The sequence below is a fragment of the Annulohypoxylon maeteangense genome (assembly GCF_022496945.1).
Source record: "Annulohypoxylon maeteangense strain CBS 123835 unplaced genomic scaffold GGS22scaffold_5, whole genome shotgun sequence".
NCBI lineage: Eukaryota > Fungi > Ascomycota > Sordariomycetes > Xylariales > Hypoxylaceae > Annulohypoxylon > Annulohypoxylon maeteangense.
Genome location: NW_025953252.1, coordinates 2003132 through 2019140, shown reverse-complemented (window position 1 = coordinate 2019140; position 16009 = coordinate 2003132). Strand labels below are relative to the sequence as shown.

Here is a 16009-nt window from a genome sequence, read left to right as displayed (position 1 = left end):
GTGATTGCGTGATCCAGTGCGATTCTGGGGTATCTAACTGTCATGTACAAAACGTGGCTCTCGTCGATTCGCTTATACCAATTCAATTAACGCCATTCCCCTTAACCCCTTAACCAATATATGCATGTCTATCGATTTCGGATCAATTCTTGATTCTCAATTCGAACCCCTGTCATCTATTTCAAAAGGACCAAATGCAGTCCTCTCTCATCGGCGGCACTTCAGGCATATCCCCGTCGAACCTGCCTGTGTTCATCGTCTTTTCGTAGATCGCTTTAATCGTAGCATTGTACGACGAAGGGTCCGGTTCGGTATCTTGGTTGTATGGGGGCGGGCCGTTGGGGAAGAAGATCTTGCGCCAGGAACCGTCTGAATTTCTCACACCGGGTACTGGTGGTTCCATCGGTAGACCCTGAGGCCTCTCGTCTTCGTATTTATCGCCCACTTTCCACTTGTAGATCACCTGCTGCCCGTTGAATGACATGATCTGCCCGTTCATAGCCTTGTTGATATAGCTCTCTGGAGGCTGGTGTTGTTTGGTACTATTTGGTCCGTAGGGGTTGGCTGTGCCCGCAGCCGCAGGGGCAGATTGGGGTTGTGCTTGTGGTTGTACTTGCGCCTGTACTTGTGCCTGTGCTTGCGTTTGAGCTTGAGCGAAAGGATTTCCCGCCACGGCTCCAAATCCTGTTGACTGTTGGGTATTAAACGGATTCTTAGCTGGGACACCGAAGGGAGGAGCAGACGGCTTTGCGAAAGGATTATTAGCAACTGGTGTAGGAGCAGACGTATCCATCGGCTGGTCGTTCGGCTGAGGGCTCGTGACTTGGGCGAATGGGTTGGCGATTGCTGGCTGGCTGAATGGGCTAGGTCCCGAAGTCATTGCCGGCTGAGAGAAAGGGTTAGGAGCAGATGATGATGACGGCGCAGAGGCCAGAAAGGGGTTCGGCTTCTGTCCCAAAGCTGATGGTTGTCCGAATGCGCTCTGAGTAGTCTGAGCCTGGCCGAAGCCACTTGGACCAGAGGGAGCACTAGCAAAGGGGTTAGGTTTCTGACCTAGAGTCGACGGTTGTCCGAACGCGGGAGCAGCTCCGCCCATCTGTGAAGGCTGCCCGAACGCAGGCTTCGATGCTCCCATGGCGGATGGTTGGCCAAAGGCCGGAGTTGATGTTGTTGATGCAGCACCGAAAGGATTAGGTTTCTGTCCCATCGCCGACGGTTGACCAAATGCAGGTGTACCACCGCCAAATGGGTTCTGCTTAGGAGCTGATGAAAATGGATCTGAAGCAAGTGGGTTTGAGAAGCCCGATTGAGGACCAGCAACGGCCTCTCTAGCGAAGACACCGCTTGCGTTGTTGTTCTGGTTGCAGATGTCTACACGGTTTGGATGCTTGTTCTCCGCCGAAAGCACGAATTGTATAGCACCATCAAGATTGCCTAGGGCGGTTTGGTTCTGCTGTTCGGCCTGCTGGATAAGGCCCATGACCTCTGTTTCCTTCTCTAATGGTTAATGAAACGAAATGAAATTTATGGCGAATTCCGGGTGTCTCATACTGCTTGTTGCTGATTGCTCGCACTTTTGATGTATACCATCACCTCTTCAAGACTTTGCTCTCGTGGATAGCCACCAAACAATTGCTCCGGGGCATCCCTCCCAGGGCCGTAACACGATAGGGGCCATGGCGGTCGCTCTGCCAATAGGTCACCTCTGATGACGTCTGCGGTGATTTTATATGGATTTTCCTGTGGCTTATTTCCTCCGGAATTTAAGGCACTGAATCGATTGGTATTCGAATTTGGGGCTCCGAACGGGTTCGACGAGGGTGCGTTTTCACCTGGGTGATCGAAACGGCAGGATGCTACATTGACAGGTGTTAGCTTCCCGAAATGGATGGCAGCGATAGAAAACAACGAGTATTAATTCAATTTTATCCTACCTCCGTTCCGACAATAGCCTTGTTGCCAGAATTTGCAAAGAGGCGGCATCTTCTAGGTGTGGTAAATATGATAAGTTGACGAACAGCTAGAAAAGATAGCAGCCTTGAAGTGAAGGACCTTGGAAATTTCAGCCTTGCAGGTTGCAGATTACAGCTTGGTCTTAGTGGAGAATTACCGGGAAATCCCTGCTTGGTTTTTGATACCGCTTAATGCGACTAACTAAAACATGCGTCAATGCGTATTGCATTTATCCGTTACGAGAAAGGTATTATGTAACTATCTAAATAGGTGCCTACCTAGCTGCCTAGGTACCTTTGATTGCTGGTTTCTTCCAAGTTCAAAATGCTCTTAATACATAGTACACATATGCAGCCTCTAGTTTTCTATGTTTGCCATTACTATCACGACGTCGTGTTGTTGAATACGAAATATGAAGAGACGTAAATATAATAAAGGCGCAGATGTCCATCCATGGATACATACCCCTACATACTCTGAATCTCTGATACTGCAAAACCACAAATCGACTAACATGAAATTATTCATTTGGCCTTTTTCATTGACTATCTAGATATATCTAGTACGCATCGAAGACGACTAGCCATTACGGAATCTCTGCTTGAGTCCTGGTTCATCCACGTCATCCACTTCATCCTTGCGCGGTAGCTTCGGCAAGAGGCTTCAGTCCACTCGAGACATATGCCGACGACCTCCAATCCGACCAGTCATGCGTCAAAAGTCCCCAGGTCTCTTCGAAGTCCTGCGTGCCAGAGCGGATGTAATAGCTACCGGCGATGACCCAAATGAACCAACCCGCCTTCTGCGCTTTGAGATAGCTCGCGATGCAAGTAGCGTACGTCCCTTGATACGTGGTGCCCCTCATGTCGAATCCGAACTCTGTCAGCATGACGGGGAATACGTTAACCGTCTTCGGGTCGCTCGCGTTTTGCGCCTGGAACCCGCTGTTGTACAACGAGCTTTGGAGGCTGTTACAATTTGACGCGCTGTTCTGGTAGTTGTGGATTTCCAGCACGAGCTTGTCCCTGTAGCCCCCGAAGTCGGTCGCGCTGAACTTGTCGCTCGACGGCGTCAACGACGTACCCTGAACTATCGGCGTCACGTACGTGTCGAAGTCCAAGCCCGAGAGGAAGATGAGCAAACCGGGGTTGGCCGAGTTGATCGCGCTCGTGCCCTTCTTGATGTTGATATACCAATCGCGCCAGTTATAGGATTGGCTCTTAAGCGTCGCGTTGTCGTCCGGCGAACGGAGCTCGTTGCGCAGAGACATGGAAGTCAGCGCCGGCCAGTTTTTCCCGTGGTTTGCCATGTACGAGAGACCCCGGACCCAATTGTCTACGTCTACATTTTTATGTTAGATACTAGATTCGTAAGTGGAAAGCTCGCAACTTCTTGCACATACTATAGTAGGTATCCCCGAACCAAGAATTACCATCTCCCGTTGAGCAGCACCATGCAGCTTTGGACATGTGGTTGTCCAAGTGAACGAAGATCTTCTGCTTAAGACATTCCGCCGCGACGGCATCGAAGACTTGTAGACGGGTGGTGGTGTCGTCGAAAGAAGGGTTCTTCTCGAGGAACTGGGCATACACTGCAGGTCCGTTCGTCGAGCCAAGTGCGGTAGTGAACGATGCCTTCACTGTCGTATCCTTGCCATCGTTGGCGTAGATTTCGTCTATCATCTGGATGGCGTACGTCAGACGAATAGCGTTCATGCCGGCACTCTTAATCTTCGAAACGACGGTCTCGATGGATTGGTGCTGCAGTCCGTCCGGGATCATCACTTCGCCGTGACCTGGCCAATTGGCGCCGGCGTAGACGACATTTCCCCCTTGCGTATTTTTAATGTCGCGGCCGGACGTTACTAGCGGACCAAATGGCCAGCTATCGGCTCGGATCTCATTTTGTACCTTCAGCGGAGTAGCTGACGAGAAGGGTTGGAATAAGCTGCCGCCCAAGGCAAGCAGAGACACGATAGAAGAACGCATTATGACGAGTCGTGCACTTCCTACAGAGACGATCATGTCACTCGCTGCAAGGTACCAGGTCCCACGGGAGACGCCAGGTTATATGCAGTCGGCTGAGAGAAGATCCATTACGGAAGCCAGCCGCGAAGTATCATTATTTCCCTAAAATTAAAGGCTTAGGTATCATCCGAGGATATTGTTGGTGGTGCTCCGGAACATCATCAGAAGCTAGGATGTGTTGTGTTTGTGTGTTCGCAAGGCCGACGAACCAGGGGAAAATCAAGCTTGGGCAGCTCGTGGGAACATCCGTCCGAGCGGGCCGAGTATTCACCACCTCTCAGGTTGCGACTGATGGGGTCTTTATCTTATGATCTTATCCTACGTAGCATTCGCCCAGGAACGAAGAGAGCATGAATGATCATTAAAGGTGGGGGCTAGGGTATGTCCTGTCTAGTCTTGTCTAGTCCTGTCAATGCTAAGACCGGAGACGATGGAGAAAATACGAATAATCCCGTCGCCTTCATCCAGATAGCCGGCATATCATCCCCACATTCATACTCTCAGCCAGTAATCGTACTGTTATGTACGGTTTCCAGAAGTGGAAATCATGATCTGGGCTAGAACCGATTCGACCCATCTTACCCCAGCACAACCAATCGTCATATATCCAAGTACCGAATTAATTTTCTGGACTCTGGAGAAAAAGTAGGTACCTACTAACCACCTAACCTGCTAACTAGCGTTCCTCGCTGTAAGAGAGCGAATGAAAGGATGACCCTAAGGATCCGATCCCTCATACCAAGTATATCAAGTTCTAAATATAATCGAATTACGTATTGCCGCCTCTCAAGACCTGTACTAGCACAGCACAGCATGTTAATGGTGGAATAGACCTTCAGCTGACAACCTTGGAACTTGGAATTACATACGACGTCGACGAAATAGGTGCAAGAAATTGCACCTATCACAGCCAGGTACTGCCTATATCAACTACACCTTAGCACCTTAGTCTTCCTATCTAGGAGCATCAACTACCTAGGTATCTACCTAGGCACGCTTCCTAAACTCAACCATCGGTCCATCTTTTAAGCTTGTGAATTGATCGATGAGTTGGAATTCGTCCACACGTCTCCGACCCCATTCAAGATCCGGATTACCCTCGGCGGGGTCAAAACCAGCCGACTTGCGCAAGTCATACAGATACAACATTCTAGCCAACGTCGTCATCATTTCAATATACGCCAAACCCTTCCCGATACATCCTCGAGGTCCGATGGAGAAGGGGCAGAAAGCACTTTGCGCCAGCGTCACATCTTGTTCGGTTACGACGTTTCCATCATAACCACCGAAGCTCTTATATGAACCCGCAATCCAGCGCTCGGGGATGTATGAGAATGGTTGAGGATAGTACGCCGAATTATGCTGAACGGTATAATGGGGAGTACCAACAACAATTCCTTCGGGAATAAACTCGCCATCGATCGTCATACCGCCTTTGAGAACTTCACGAGGCAAGATCCCGCCCACAGAGGGAGACATGCGCATCGCTTCATCAATGCATGCACGGAGGTAGTGACAAGAGTTAAGTGCTGGGCCTTGGCAGATCTCTTCCACGTCGTTAAATTTCGCCCGGACTTCGTCGCTTGCCTTTTGTAGCGAAGCATGGTTGCGAACGAGGTAAAACAGAGTCGCCGCCATCGCCGTTGACGTCGTGTCACTTCCTGCTATGATACTACCAATAATGTTAGCCATGTCTACGTCAATTGTATATCTGGTACCCTGCCCTGATACTCTGATACCCTAATACTCTGGTACCCTGATACCTAGGTAGGTTCTACCAATTTTAACACGTACAGTAGATTTGATTCTCCCCATAACTCCGGTGTCGAGAATCCGATTCCGGTTTCGGGATCTCTTGCCTTGAGCAGATGGTAGAAGAAGTCGCGACGGTCCGTATCGTCGCCAAGCTTGGTACGTTCCGTAAGTTGGGCCTTACTGTACGCCATGTACTTCTCTCGGCCTGTGGCAATTCTATGGAATAACACTTTGTCGAGGTGAAGCTTCCCAACGAGAGACATGGTTCCGCACTATTGTTGTTAGTAAGTATTATACCTACCTAGCATACTACTAGGTATACAGCAGTTTAAGGAAGAGCATCTGGCTAGGTACTTACGACTAGGTGTCTAGTAGTAGCAAGTGATACGAGCTCAAGCGCGTATCGGTTGTCAGGCCGTTCCAACATATGAAAAGCCTTACCGAAGCACAAGTCTCCGAGAATATCCATGGCAAGGTAGTTACACCAGTTAGCCATATTCTTCGCAACCGTCCATCCCTTTTTCTCGTCACTGGCACCAAGTCCGATCTGCTCGCAGAAGGATCGCACATTAGCTAGAATATACTTCTCCATCTCCCTAACTGCCGAATCTGAGAATCCTTGGGATAGGACTCTCCTCTTCCGAGCATGTACGGTTTTATCCCTCGTATTGTGTGTATTAGGTGCCGGATGGACGAAGGCATCGTAAAATTCGGCCTTCCGAACGTTGGATTTAAACCCGTATATGTCCTTCAAGGCAGTGTTTGAGTTAAAGCAGACACTGTTGGGACCAAATCGGACGACCTTGCCATACTTCTCGTGCAATCGCCAAAACTCCAGATGTCGGTCTCCTTTCCAAGCATGATATAGCTGGTAGACGTCTGTGATCTTTGCTAGGAACGGACCAGGATATTTGGCTAATGGATGGAAGAATAAACGATATATTACGATTCCGAGAGTCTAGTAGATAGGTAGGTATTGGTCAGTCGATCAAGTTCAGCGTGCTTAATTGGGATTCGGGTCTATCTATCTCACATAGATTAGCCCCAGTGCCGCTGCACCGGATGCAAGATATGCTAGATTAACCCCCGATATCATTGTGGTTATTCCCGTTGCTGCTCTTCTTCTTGGAAAGGTATCTACCTAAGTAGTAAGGGCAATACTTTCACGACTGCTTACAGCAGCACTGATTTATAGCTTCATCGTGTGTGTATATTCGTTATCATTTCTTGCATCTTTCTCAATTACAAATTTTTACCGTCGTATTATAAGAGTTCAACTACTAAGTCGTAAACTCTGAAGTGCAATTCTCGGCTTTTCGCGGTAGGGTACTTATGCATCGGTGTACCGAGAGTATGGGTACTTTGACGCTTTCTGACGTCGTATACTTTCCTGATCGGGAAGACCAAGAGGGTGGCGGTTAACGACGGAACGGTTACAGGACCCTTTTCCTAAGGCCAGAGCCTCCTTTCGTCTCCTTTCGTCTCCTCTGCTTGACTCTCATTAGTTAACCTTATCCTACCCATCAACTCCACCACCTATCAAAGTTTTACTAATGTAAGCGCCCCGTCACGGGTACGGTTGAGGTGATGATTCCCGGCTGCGGTTGGCCGTGTGGAGAAGCCAATTGCCGAGCCATTGCTGTCCTAGCCGTCCAATACCGCTGCGGTAAGACACTTTAATAATTCCGCATATAAAACCTGCAACTTTCCGCTCTCTGAGACCCGCGAGCTAAAGCCGGTGTTACGTGTAATTCTGAATATGAAAATATTTATATCAGGTAATGTAAACTCATGTCCTGCCTTGCGAGTAGGTAATGACCGATTGTCACATACCTACTAGGTACCTAGGTAGGTAGTAAGTATCGATTATTACTAGCAACCTTAGAAAGCTGTGTGACCCGATGGTTCCGAGACTTTATCATTCCGATTGAAACCATCTCCGTGGTATCTCCAAATTTCCCTCGTGTTGCGTGGAATAGCAACCGTGCGATTACTAATGCCGTGCGTACATAGTAGAGCGGATGTGGATGTAGAAATACATCCATAGGTAACCATCCTGACATTATTCTCTCATAAACCCCATCAATGGTAAATACAGGTACCAGTATAAGATCTTGTAAGTTGGGAAATATCTGTGAGGTCTGTGTCTGTTCATTTAGCCCTGTTATTAACCCAGATTTTACATAAGAATTCAAGGTCTCAGCTTCCAAGCCACTAACCACATCGATGATTTCGATGATTTCTCCTAATTAAAGCCATCCTATTCCATGGACCAGCCTATTGACATACTCAGTAATTATCTAGTATATTTAAGTAGGCTTTTGTGAACATCTGCATAGTTTCTCGAGATAGAAATTATTAAGAATGACTTCTCCAGAGTTTCGGTAAGCTAAGACATATTTTACACCGCAAAGATCATAGCCACACGACCCTAATTACGACCTAAACTACGTAGGTACTAATATGTATATTATAGGTATGTGCCTAGAATGTACTATATTATTATACTTCCAAGGTTAAGCTAATCCTATTTTTCTAGTGTCTTTATTTGTGCACTAGACCCTAACTCGTATCACACGAGATATAGGTATTATAGTGTTCAACTAGGAAATCAATAGCACCAATAGCAAACTTCGGAAGCTGAAGTCGTACAAAAGCCGTTGTTGTGAATCGCGAACACAGTAAGATGCTACAGTTCAACGGATCAACTCAGACTGTACCATCACACGCTGCACCCCGGCTCATTGCCTATCAAGATGCAACGTCCAAGGTCCCTACTACATAGGTACGTAAGGAATCCAATTGGGTAGATTGGATCGTCAGGGGTCTCGTTGATGCGTGCCCATCTCCCACTGAAACATCGTGTATCATGGGTTGTGCCTCCTTCTGCTCCTTGTAGTTACATGTTACGTACTTAGACACTAGAGACTCGATGTAGCCTATCGTTTTTCCCTCCAAGTATTCGTTTATTCATTCAAACACTCCTTTCATGCGACGACGCCATTCATTCATTCAGTCATTCATCCCATCCTCATATTCATACCCATACATTCCTTTCTAAACAGTTCAGTTTGCTCGGAATCCAACTACCGAACATTCCTTTTTCCCTCCGAGCAGATACGAACAAGCAAACACGATCACGCCACGGGGTCACATTAGTTCGACTTCAATTTCGCGTGCTCGGCAACATCCGAGCCTACTGAACAGATCATTCGGGTAATGAAGAGGACGATCGAGAAGTTAGAACGTTGGAATTGGATTTCGCAATTGTATCGAGAGTGCCGGATATCATATACGCACCATGAGCCCTCTTCCAGTTGATCAGGTGACGCAGTCGTCGTCGGCGTCGAACATCGCCCGAACCATCATAAACCTCCTGAGAACACGCGACGACGAGGAGACCTACGCCAAATGCCACCCTCAGCCGAATATTGATCTTTGCGAGAAGCCCGAGGCGGCCAGTAATACGACCACCATCGTGCTCAGCGTTCTCGGGTAAGCCTCTCTACTTACTTAGCAACTTACATCCTCAATCCTATTCTTTCGCAAGAGACCCTGACGTCAAACTAATCCCAAACCCAAACCCAAATACTAATCAATCACCCCTCTCCAGCGGCATTCTAGTAGTCGGCACCATCGCCACGCTAATAGTCTTCCACCTCCGACGCCAACGCAGCGACGCGCGCGAATGGCCTAAAAGCCAACAAGAGCTCGAAGACTACGGCATTGGTCCCATGCCCTCCGCCCCCAGCAACAACGGCGCCCCTCCTCGACCCAAGAACGCGTATCGCCAACCACACGTCGAATCCGACTCCACGCACCTTCCGCCACCCGGTCGTCGGGACTCGCTGAAGTCGCTGGCGCGGTCGATCCGGGGTAACCCCGATGCGTATAGGTCGCGACCTGACGATACTAGGCATGATATGAAGGCCGTGGAACCGACAAGTCAGTTATAGTTATAAGGGAAGGGTAGGGGTAGGGGTTAGGTGAAAGAGAGGAGATAGGAGAGAGGAGGATGATACCCGTCACCGAATCTAGCAAAGGGGGGATCTATAACAATCAAGCAAAAAAGAACGAAAACGAAGTCGCGTAGAACAAGAATATGAATACAATAAACCAAAACAGAGCTGGTTCTGTCATTTTCCACCAAAAGAAAATTTTTGCTATCATGATCATTGCGTTGATATTGATTTGTCTGTCTGGTTCGTGGGGATAGACTGTGTATGCAAGCTACCTGTTCTCTTATACATTAGAAGTGATCTCCGCCATTGACCTCCTTCATAGACTGACAATAGGTGATACTTACCTAGTCATTATATGTAGGTACCTATACGACATTCTCCTTGTGAGCTAAATACTACTAGGTAGGCAAGTAGTATGTATACATATCTACCTAGTACCTACCTACCTACCTACCTACCTAAGTAGGTATCGGGAACGTATTCTACTTTGGTTGTATACCTCCTGGGTAAGAGGTACGTTCGCTGCTATCAAAGAGAACCCGAAGACTCGAAAGTTGAAGCCCAAAGTCCAAGGTTAATATCACAGTATATCAGGACCAGTTCGTAAGCACTCGTTACCCTAAGCTCATAATTCATCACTGAGCCAATTTTATAATATAAGGGAAATATCCAGTTGAAAGATAAGATGCGTCTTTTGAGCATGCTTCGCATTGTACGTTGAGCCCGTAACACATAATCTACACATTTATACATCTCCTTTATGTTGGGCTACTTTGTACATCTCATGCTGACCATCTAATTCCTGAACGCCGCGCTCCGATTAGGGCCTTGGGTGCTTGAAACCTAGTCTCCGGTTACCGCTAAGATCCGTATGACCCGTTTCCTAGATAATCGTCTTATTTAATGAACCTATCCTGTTTGAGCCGCTACTCTCCCGCTCTTCGAACTACCTGGACTATTTGTCTACATCGGCGCGTATCCCATATCCCGTATCCCTTATCACTCAACTTTCGAGCCCCGCGTAGGTGCTTAGTTGATTCAATAGTAATGTCCACTTGGGGCTCTTGAGACTCTGTAAGGCACCGAAGAGGCTTTCCCTCGTCGGAAGAGCATTCGGCGGGATGCTGGCTGGGTTGTTGGGATCTCTCGCCTTCTCGCCGAGTCTCTTTAATGTAGATACGCCGCAGGTAATTATGTACAGTATGTCCATGTCTTCGCGTGGTTGCGTTCTTGAACTGGCACCCACGCGAGGTGTCGGCTCTGCCTGGGTGCAGAGTGTGCGGATGAGGCGGAAGAGATTCTGTGCGAACCCCTCCCCTGACGACAGCCATGCTCGCGTTACACCCGATTCGTATCCCGGGGCGAGCTGAGCAATGATGTCGGCCGAAAGCAAGCCTTGCATCAGCAACGCCTTGCGCGCTTCGACGAACGACGGTAGATTCGCCGGGCGGCTCTCTTTGTTCTGGTCGGGAATCGGGGAGACGGCGAGGCCGAAGGTTCGCGTAAGTAGTTCGTGGGGGGAAGAGGTGGCGGCGTCGGCGGCGAAGATTATTTTATAATGTGACCTATTCGGCTCGTCGCGCGCTAATAGCTTCGCTAAGGAGTCGACGGCGTGTGGTAGGTAAAAGTGAACCGATGGTTCATATGGTGAAAAGACAACCCGTTCGGTTGTCAAAGAAGGGGCCGGCGACGGCGCGAAAGCAAGCAGAAACTGAAGGAGACACAACGCTTGTTCCCGCCCGGGTATCTCGATGGATCCAGCAACATTAGATAGCAAAACTATGACATCTTTCATAAAATCGAGCGTATTCCTCGGAGCTCGTAGTAAATTCTCGTGCGTACCCAAAGATCGTATCACGCCGCAAAGAAATTTGATCACTATCTCGTCGGCGAGGACCACCTGGTTTACGTCCATGAAGGAAAAGTTCCGCAGGATCGTCGTTATCGCCAATAAACGATCCGCGGCGTGTTCGAGCTCGTAGTCGGCATCCCCAAACACGTTTGGTTTGTGTAAGCTCATGGCTTCGAGACGACAACTTCTCATGACGTCCTCGTAGGAAGTTAGATCTATCTCATCCGAGACAGGATCCGCCTTTTCGGCAAGCAGATCAACCTGCTCTTCGGCGCAATCTATAAGGGACTCCACCAGATCGTCGCAAGCTCTCAGGTCGATCGACAGTGTTGGCAAATACTCCGCCGCGCGTGTCACGGATCCGAGGGTATCGAGAGCTAACCGTACTTCTCCATGTATGCCGCACTGTATGCTTTTCGTAAGAGCATGGAGATCGATGTTGCCAAGTTCTGGAGGTTGTGGCATGTTCGGTCTCCATTTTTCCAAGTCGTTGCCTAGCTTAGCCATCGAGTCGAGATCGAAGCCTCCATACATGTGCATCTCCCGCGAACACGGTGAGTACTCGTCGGGGTCTGACGAAAACGGGCCGGGGAAAGGTAAGTTCGTAGTACCATTTGCATGCGCACCATCCACTTGTTGGTTTGTTGGAGGCTGTATAGATATGTTACCACCCTTACCCGTCGATGCCGGTGACTGCATTGCAAAATCGCCGACTACTGGCCTCGCATCGATACTTCGCGACATGTTACTTCTAATGTGTCCTTGACCTGCGTTGGGTTGCTGCTGCTGCTGCTGCTGCTGTTGTTGTTGGGCGATTCGAGGTTGTTGCGGAGTAGAAAATCCGTTGACATTTGCTTGTTGTATTGCCGGAGCCATCTGCTTCACGGGTGTCTGCGTATGTGGCTGTGGCATTTGAGGGGGTATTTGACTGGGTTGTATATGTTGACCAGGTGGCATTTGTCCAATTCTTTGTGGTACGCCTTGACCCGGTACACCAGGAATGCCTACTGAGCCGCTTGATTGCTGCTTCATATGCTGACTTCGCTGTTGCATCGCCCAAGCCTCTTCAAACTTCAACAGGTTGCGCTCGTAGATAGACCTTACTTGATTCGGAGCTGATGGGATTTGTTGCGGGCTGAAGCCGACCGAAGCGGCAACCTGCATCCAGAGATTATGACTAGTTATGTTCCGATATCCACCAAATTTGGAAACATTCTGAAAAAGTTGTAGGAGGTGTAATGGTCGGCCTTCGATAACGGGATTCGTGTCGAGGGGAAGTTGCTTCATGTTCATAAACGCCGTGAGGTTCTTGAGGAAGCCTTCGGGGTTGGTTGCTCGCGCCATTTGAGGTTGTTGCTGAGGGTGCATGGTGCCTGGGGGCATCTGGCCGTTCTGCATCGGCATCGGTTGCTTAGGCATCATACCTCGACCTTGGGCTAGATTCTGGGCTTGCATCTGCGCAGCCATCGGCATACCGCCCTGCTGAAGCTGTTGTTGTAAGCGCATCTGGTACATAATCTTTTGCTGATCCATCGCGCCGCGTCCCTGCGCCGCTTGGGCTGCCTGAGCTGCATGTATTTGTTGCATCTGGTGTATCTGTTGGGGGGTGAGCATCTGGCCCGGGTGCATTTGCGGCATCTGTTGCGGCATCTGACCCATCGACTGAGGCATCATGGATTGCGCCATGTGATTCTGCGCCGAAGGGGGTCTAGCTGGGGAGGGACTGGCGGCGGCGAAAGCAGGATTGAAGCCTTGAGGGAAGTTTTGCTGTCCCATAAACATGCCTGGCTGAGGAGTATTACCGTGATCTGATGGAACTGGTGACGCTTGGGGACCAAATTGTTGAGAAGCTGGGGAGAAGGGATGAGGCGACGCGGTATTGACGCGTTGTGGGACACTTCCTGGTCTTAACTGATTCCCTGCCATGATTGGCGAAGGAGACGCGGTAGTCGAGCCATTGGGTTGTAGGTGAGGATAATGCTGAGGTTGTGAGGGATTCTGTTGCTGCATGGCATTCGGTTGGAAACCTGGGAATTGAGATTGTTGAGGCGTGTCGGCGCGCGAAGTCGGTAGCATGTTAGGATTTTGTCGCGGAGACGCGCCGATACTATCTTCTCTCGGACGAGGTCGCTTAGAAGGGATGACGGGATTTGTTTGATATGCGGGATTCGAGAAGGAGGGCGAGGCATTGCGCATCGGGCCATTCTGCATCGCAGCGGCCATCTGCTGAGGGTTAAACTGGCCAGCAGCGACAGGATTGAACTGGCCGGCATTAGCCATAAAGGCGGAAGGGTCCATCATGCCTGTCGGCGCTCCGCCCATTCCTCCTCCTGCTCCCATGTTATTCGGGTCGTTCATATGTGGGAAGCCGTTGCCATTGTGGTTTTGGACGGCAGCGGCCTCGTTCAACCAAGTACTCATGACGGATGGAGACGCAAATGGGAACCCATCTGACTATAATTCAGACTATGTCAGCAATTAAAATATATATAGAAAGAGCGACATGTGCATTAAGATGAGATAGTAATAAATGAGTAATAGTAGTGTTACGGGCGACGAGTGTCGCGATGGATTAAAAAAAAAGTCGCGTCGCGGGTCGATTAGGAAATTTTTGGGTGGATGAACTTGTCGCGGTGCGATCGGTGGAAATGGAGTTGGTGCTGTCGCAGATTTTCGGTGGTTGGGGGAAGATAGGGTGTTCAATGTTTAGAATAGAAGGGGGGGCCATGGCCGCATAAGGCACTCAGCGCGATCAAGTCAACCCTTGGAATCACTAAATCACTAAATCCAAAAAAGTCCAGTGCTGCGAGCGGAGCGCTGCGATGCGCTGTGAATCGCTCCGATCCATGGATGGTACTGGACGAATTTGGACGAGGATTGAGGGCTCCAGGGCTCGCTACTAGGTAGGTAACAGGGGATGAATCCCTAATACTGTGCTGTCTGAGGTGCTGGTCGTAGAGACGCTGAGACGTAGCGCTATGCTACTATGATTGTAGGGGTTGCAGGTACTGTACAAGAGGTACTGTGAAGACTGTGTTCTCTAATACAGAGGGAAATACGCCCTTTAGCGCTGTATTAGGGAAGGAGAAAAAGAATGCATAGGTACCTAGTACCTAAACAGGGTACGTGTAATGTGGTAAGAATGATACTAGGTAGCGATAACACCTGGCAGCAGTACCGGACAACTTGGAACTTCCAATTATCCTCTAAAGCAAAATACCTACTAGGCAGCTAGGCACTAGGTAAAGCATATGACAGGAAAGGGATGGAAGGGAAGGGTGGAGGATTAGTAGCGGCAGTGTCAAAAAGCAAGAAGCAGCAAAACCTCTATGGGCGCAAAAGCCACGCGCCCACTTAGGAATAGGCAACATGGTAAAAGCCGAGCCATAGTAGGTATGTATACCTGGCACCTGGCAGATACCTAGATGGACACGGAGGCTGTTTCTAAAATAATACGGAATAACGGGAAAGCGGATGATGGGTAATGGGTGACGGACGACGGATGGAGCGCCGCGTCAGGTGTGTCGGGCACCTTGTCGCTTTGTATGGATGCTAGTGACGGGAGACCGATCGCTTCGATGCAGCATTGCGCATCAACCATCCGACACTTGAAGGATGCCGACCGAAGTTGTGACGGGCAACGGGACAACGGACAACGGGGACGACCCGAATCGTTTGAGTGGTAGCGTTATTTGAACACACATACACACACGCATACGGCATTAGGGAAATACCCAAATACCTAAGACAGGATAGGGTGGACGGACGGATGGATGGGTGGATGGTTAGACTGGATAGACTGCCCCAGGTGAAGAGGGAGATGACGATAACGATGATAATGATAATAACAACAACAACAACAACATCAACAATGATAATAGCGGAATAATAATAAAAATAAGGACAATATCGGAATAGCCAGAGAAGAAGGGATATAGAGATAGATAGCAATAACAGGGTCTGACCTACCTAAGCTAAAACTAATGATTGATTGACGACACACCTCAGTTCCAAGTTCTCTTCTCTTGTTTGCTGCGGCGCGCGAGAGAGGGATAGAAGGGGGCGGTGGGCGGTAGGCGGTTAGTAGGTAAGGCAAAGGGCAAAGCGGTAGAGGGTAAAGGAAGAGGCACTCCGGTCTATGGGCCGTGTGTGCTCACTTGCTTAGAAGGCTTGCTTGACACGCGCTCCTCACTTTTTTTTTTCTTAGGAGCCGGAGCTGGAGCTGGGACTGGCGACTGGCGATTGACTGGGACTGGACTGGGAGCTGTGGGATGGGATTGAAGGTCTGGGTAGGTCAAGAAATTTTCTGGCTGATTGCTGGCCTCCTTCAATCCGAGAGGAGCAACAAGTGCTACGCGACCCACTCGAGCTAGACCAATACGGGTTTAGGATGGGAAACGATGAGAAATCCGAGAAATCCTGCGTCTGTCTATGCGCGATTAGGGCGTTCAGGGCGTTCA

At 49.3% G+C, this 16009-nt stretch overlaps 5 protein-coding genes across 5 annotated transcripts; 1 reads left to right on the top strand and 4 right to left on the bottom strand.

Annotated features, from left to right (window-relative positions):
* Positions 1–181: 181 nt before the first annotated feature.
* GGS22DRAFT_178998 (uncharacterized protein) lies at positions 182–1983 on the bottom strand (the record flags this gene model as incomplete). The annotated part of the gene is made up of 3 exons (XM_047963636.1): positions 182–1492; positions 1552–1856; positions 1935–1983. The coding sequence occupies 3 exons, from the start codon at positions 1981–1983 to the stop codon at positions 182–184; spliced, it is 1665 nt and encodes a 554-aa protein (XP_047820897.1).
* A 601-nt stretch (positions 1984–2584) lies between these two features.
* On the bottom strand, positions 2585–3941 carry GGS22DRAFT_178997 (glycoside hydrolase family 5 protein; the record flags this gene model as incomplete). Its single annotated transcript, XM_047963635.1, has 2 exons — positions 2585–3294; positions 3356–3941. The coding sequence occupies 2 exons, from the start codon at positions 3939–3941 to the stop codon at positions 2585–2587; spliced, it is 1296 nt and encodes a 431-aa protein (XP_047820896.1).
* Positions 3942–4368: 427 nt separating this feature from the next.
* Positions 4369–7044, bottom strand: GGS22DRAFT_159302 (isotrichodermin C-15 hydroxylase). Its single transcript, XM_047960775.1, has 5 exons — positions 6769–7044; positions 6094–6693; positions 5775–6007; positions 4850–5652; positions 4369–4778 (listed from the first exon to the last, which is right to left on the bottom strand). Exons 1-4 carry the CDS (start codon positions 6829–6831, stop codon positions 4968–4970), a joined length of 1581 nt encoding a protein of 526 aa, XP_047820895.1. The 5' UTR covers positions 6832–7044; the 3' UTR covers positions 4369–4778; positions 4850–4967.
* Positions 7045–8351: 1307 nt separating this feature from the next.
* Positions 8352–10096, top strand: GGS22DRAFT_159298 (uncharacterized protein). The gene is made up of 3 exons (XM_047960774.1): positions 8352–9229; positions 9348–9969; positions 10042–10096. The coding sequence occupies exons 1-2, from the start codon at positions 9037–9039 to the stop codon at positions 9689–9691; spliced, it is 537 nt and encodes a 178-aa protein (XP_047820894.1). The 5' UTR covers positions 8352–9036; the 3' UTR covers positions 9692–9969; positions 10042–10096.
* Positions 10097–10575: 479 nt separating this feature from the next.
* On the bottom strand, positions 10576–14470 carry GGS22DRAFT_120912 (uncharacterized protein). Its single transcript, XM_047958230.1, has one exon. It carries the CDS (start codon positions 13968–13970, stop codon positions 10701–10703), a length of 3270 nt encoding a protein of 1089 aa, XP_047820893.1. The 5' UTR covers positions 13971–14470; the 3' UTR covers positions 10576–10700.
* Positions 14471–16009: the final 1539 nt, after the last annotated feature.

Excerpts from the sequence above, each read along its gene's own strand:
- GGS22DRAFT_159298 (XM_047960774.1), top strand. The coding sequence starts at position 9,037 with ATGAGCCCTCTTCCAGTTGATCAGGTGACGCAGTCGTCGTCGGCGTCG. Across the intron at positions 9,230-9,347 it reads CATCGTGCTCAGCGTTCTCG|GCGGCATTCTAGTAGTCGGC; the intron begins GGTAAGCCTCTC and ends CACCCCTCTCCA.
- GGS22DRAFT_159302 (XM_047960775.1), bottom strand. The coding sequence starts at position 6,831 with ATGATATCGGGGGTTAATCTAGCATATCTTGCATCCGGTGCAGCGGCA. Across the intron at positions 6,694-6,768 it reads CGGCACTGGGGCTAATCTAT|ACTCTCGGAATCGTAATATA; the intron begins GTGAGATAGATA and ends CCTATCTACTAG. Across the intron at positions 6,008-6,093 it reads CTACTACTAGACACCTAGTC|TGCGGAACCATGTCTCTCGT; the intron begins GTAAGTACCTAG and ends TAACAACAATAG.
- GGS22DRAFT_120912 (XM_047958230.1), bottom strand. The coding sequence starts at position 13,970 with ATGAGTACTTGGTTGAACGAGGCCGCTGCCGTCCAAAACCACAATGGC.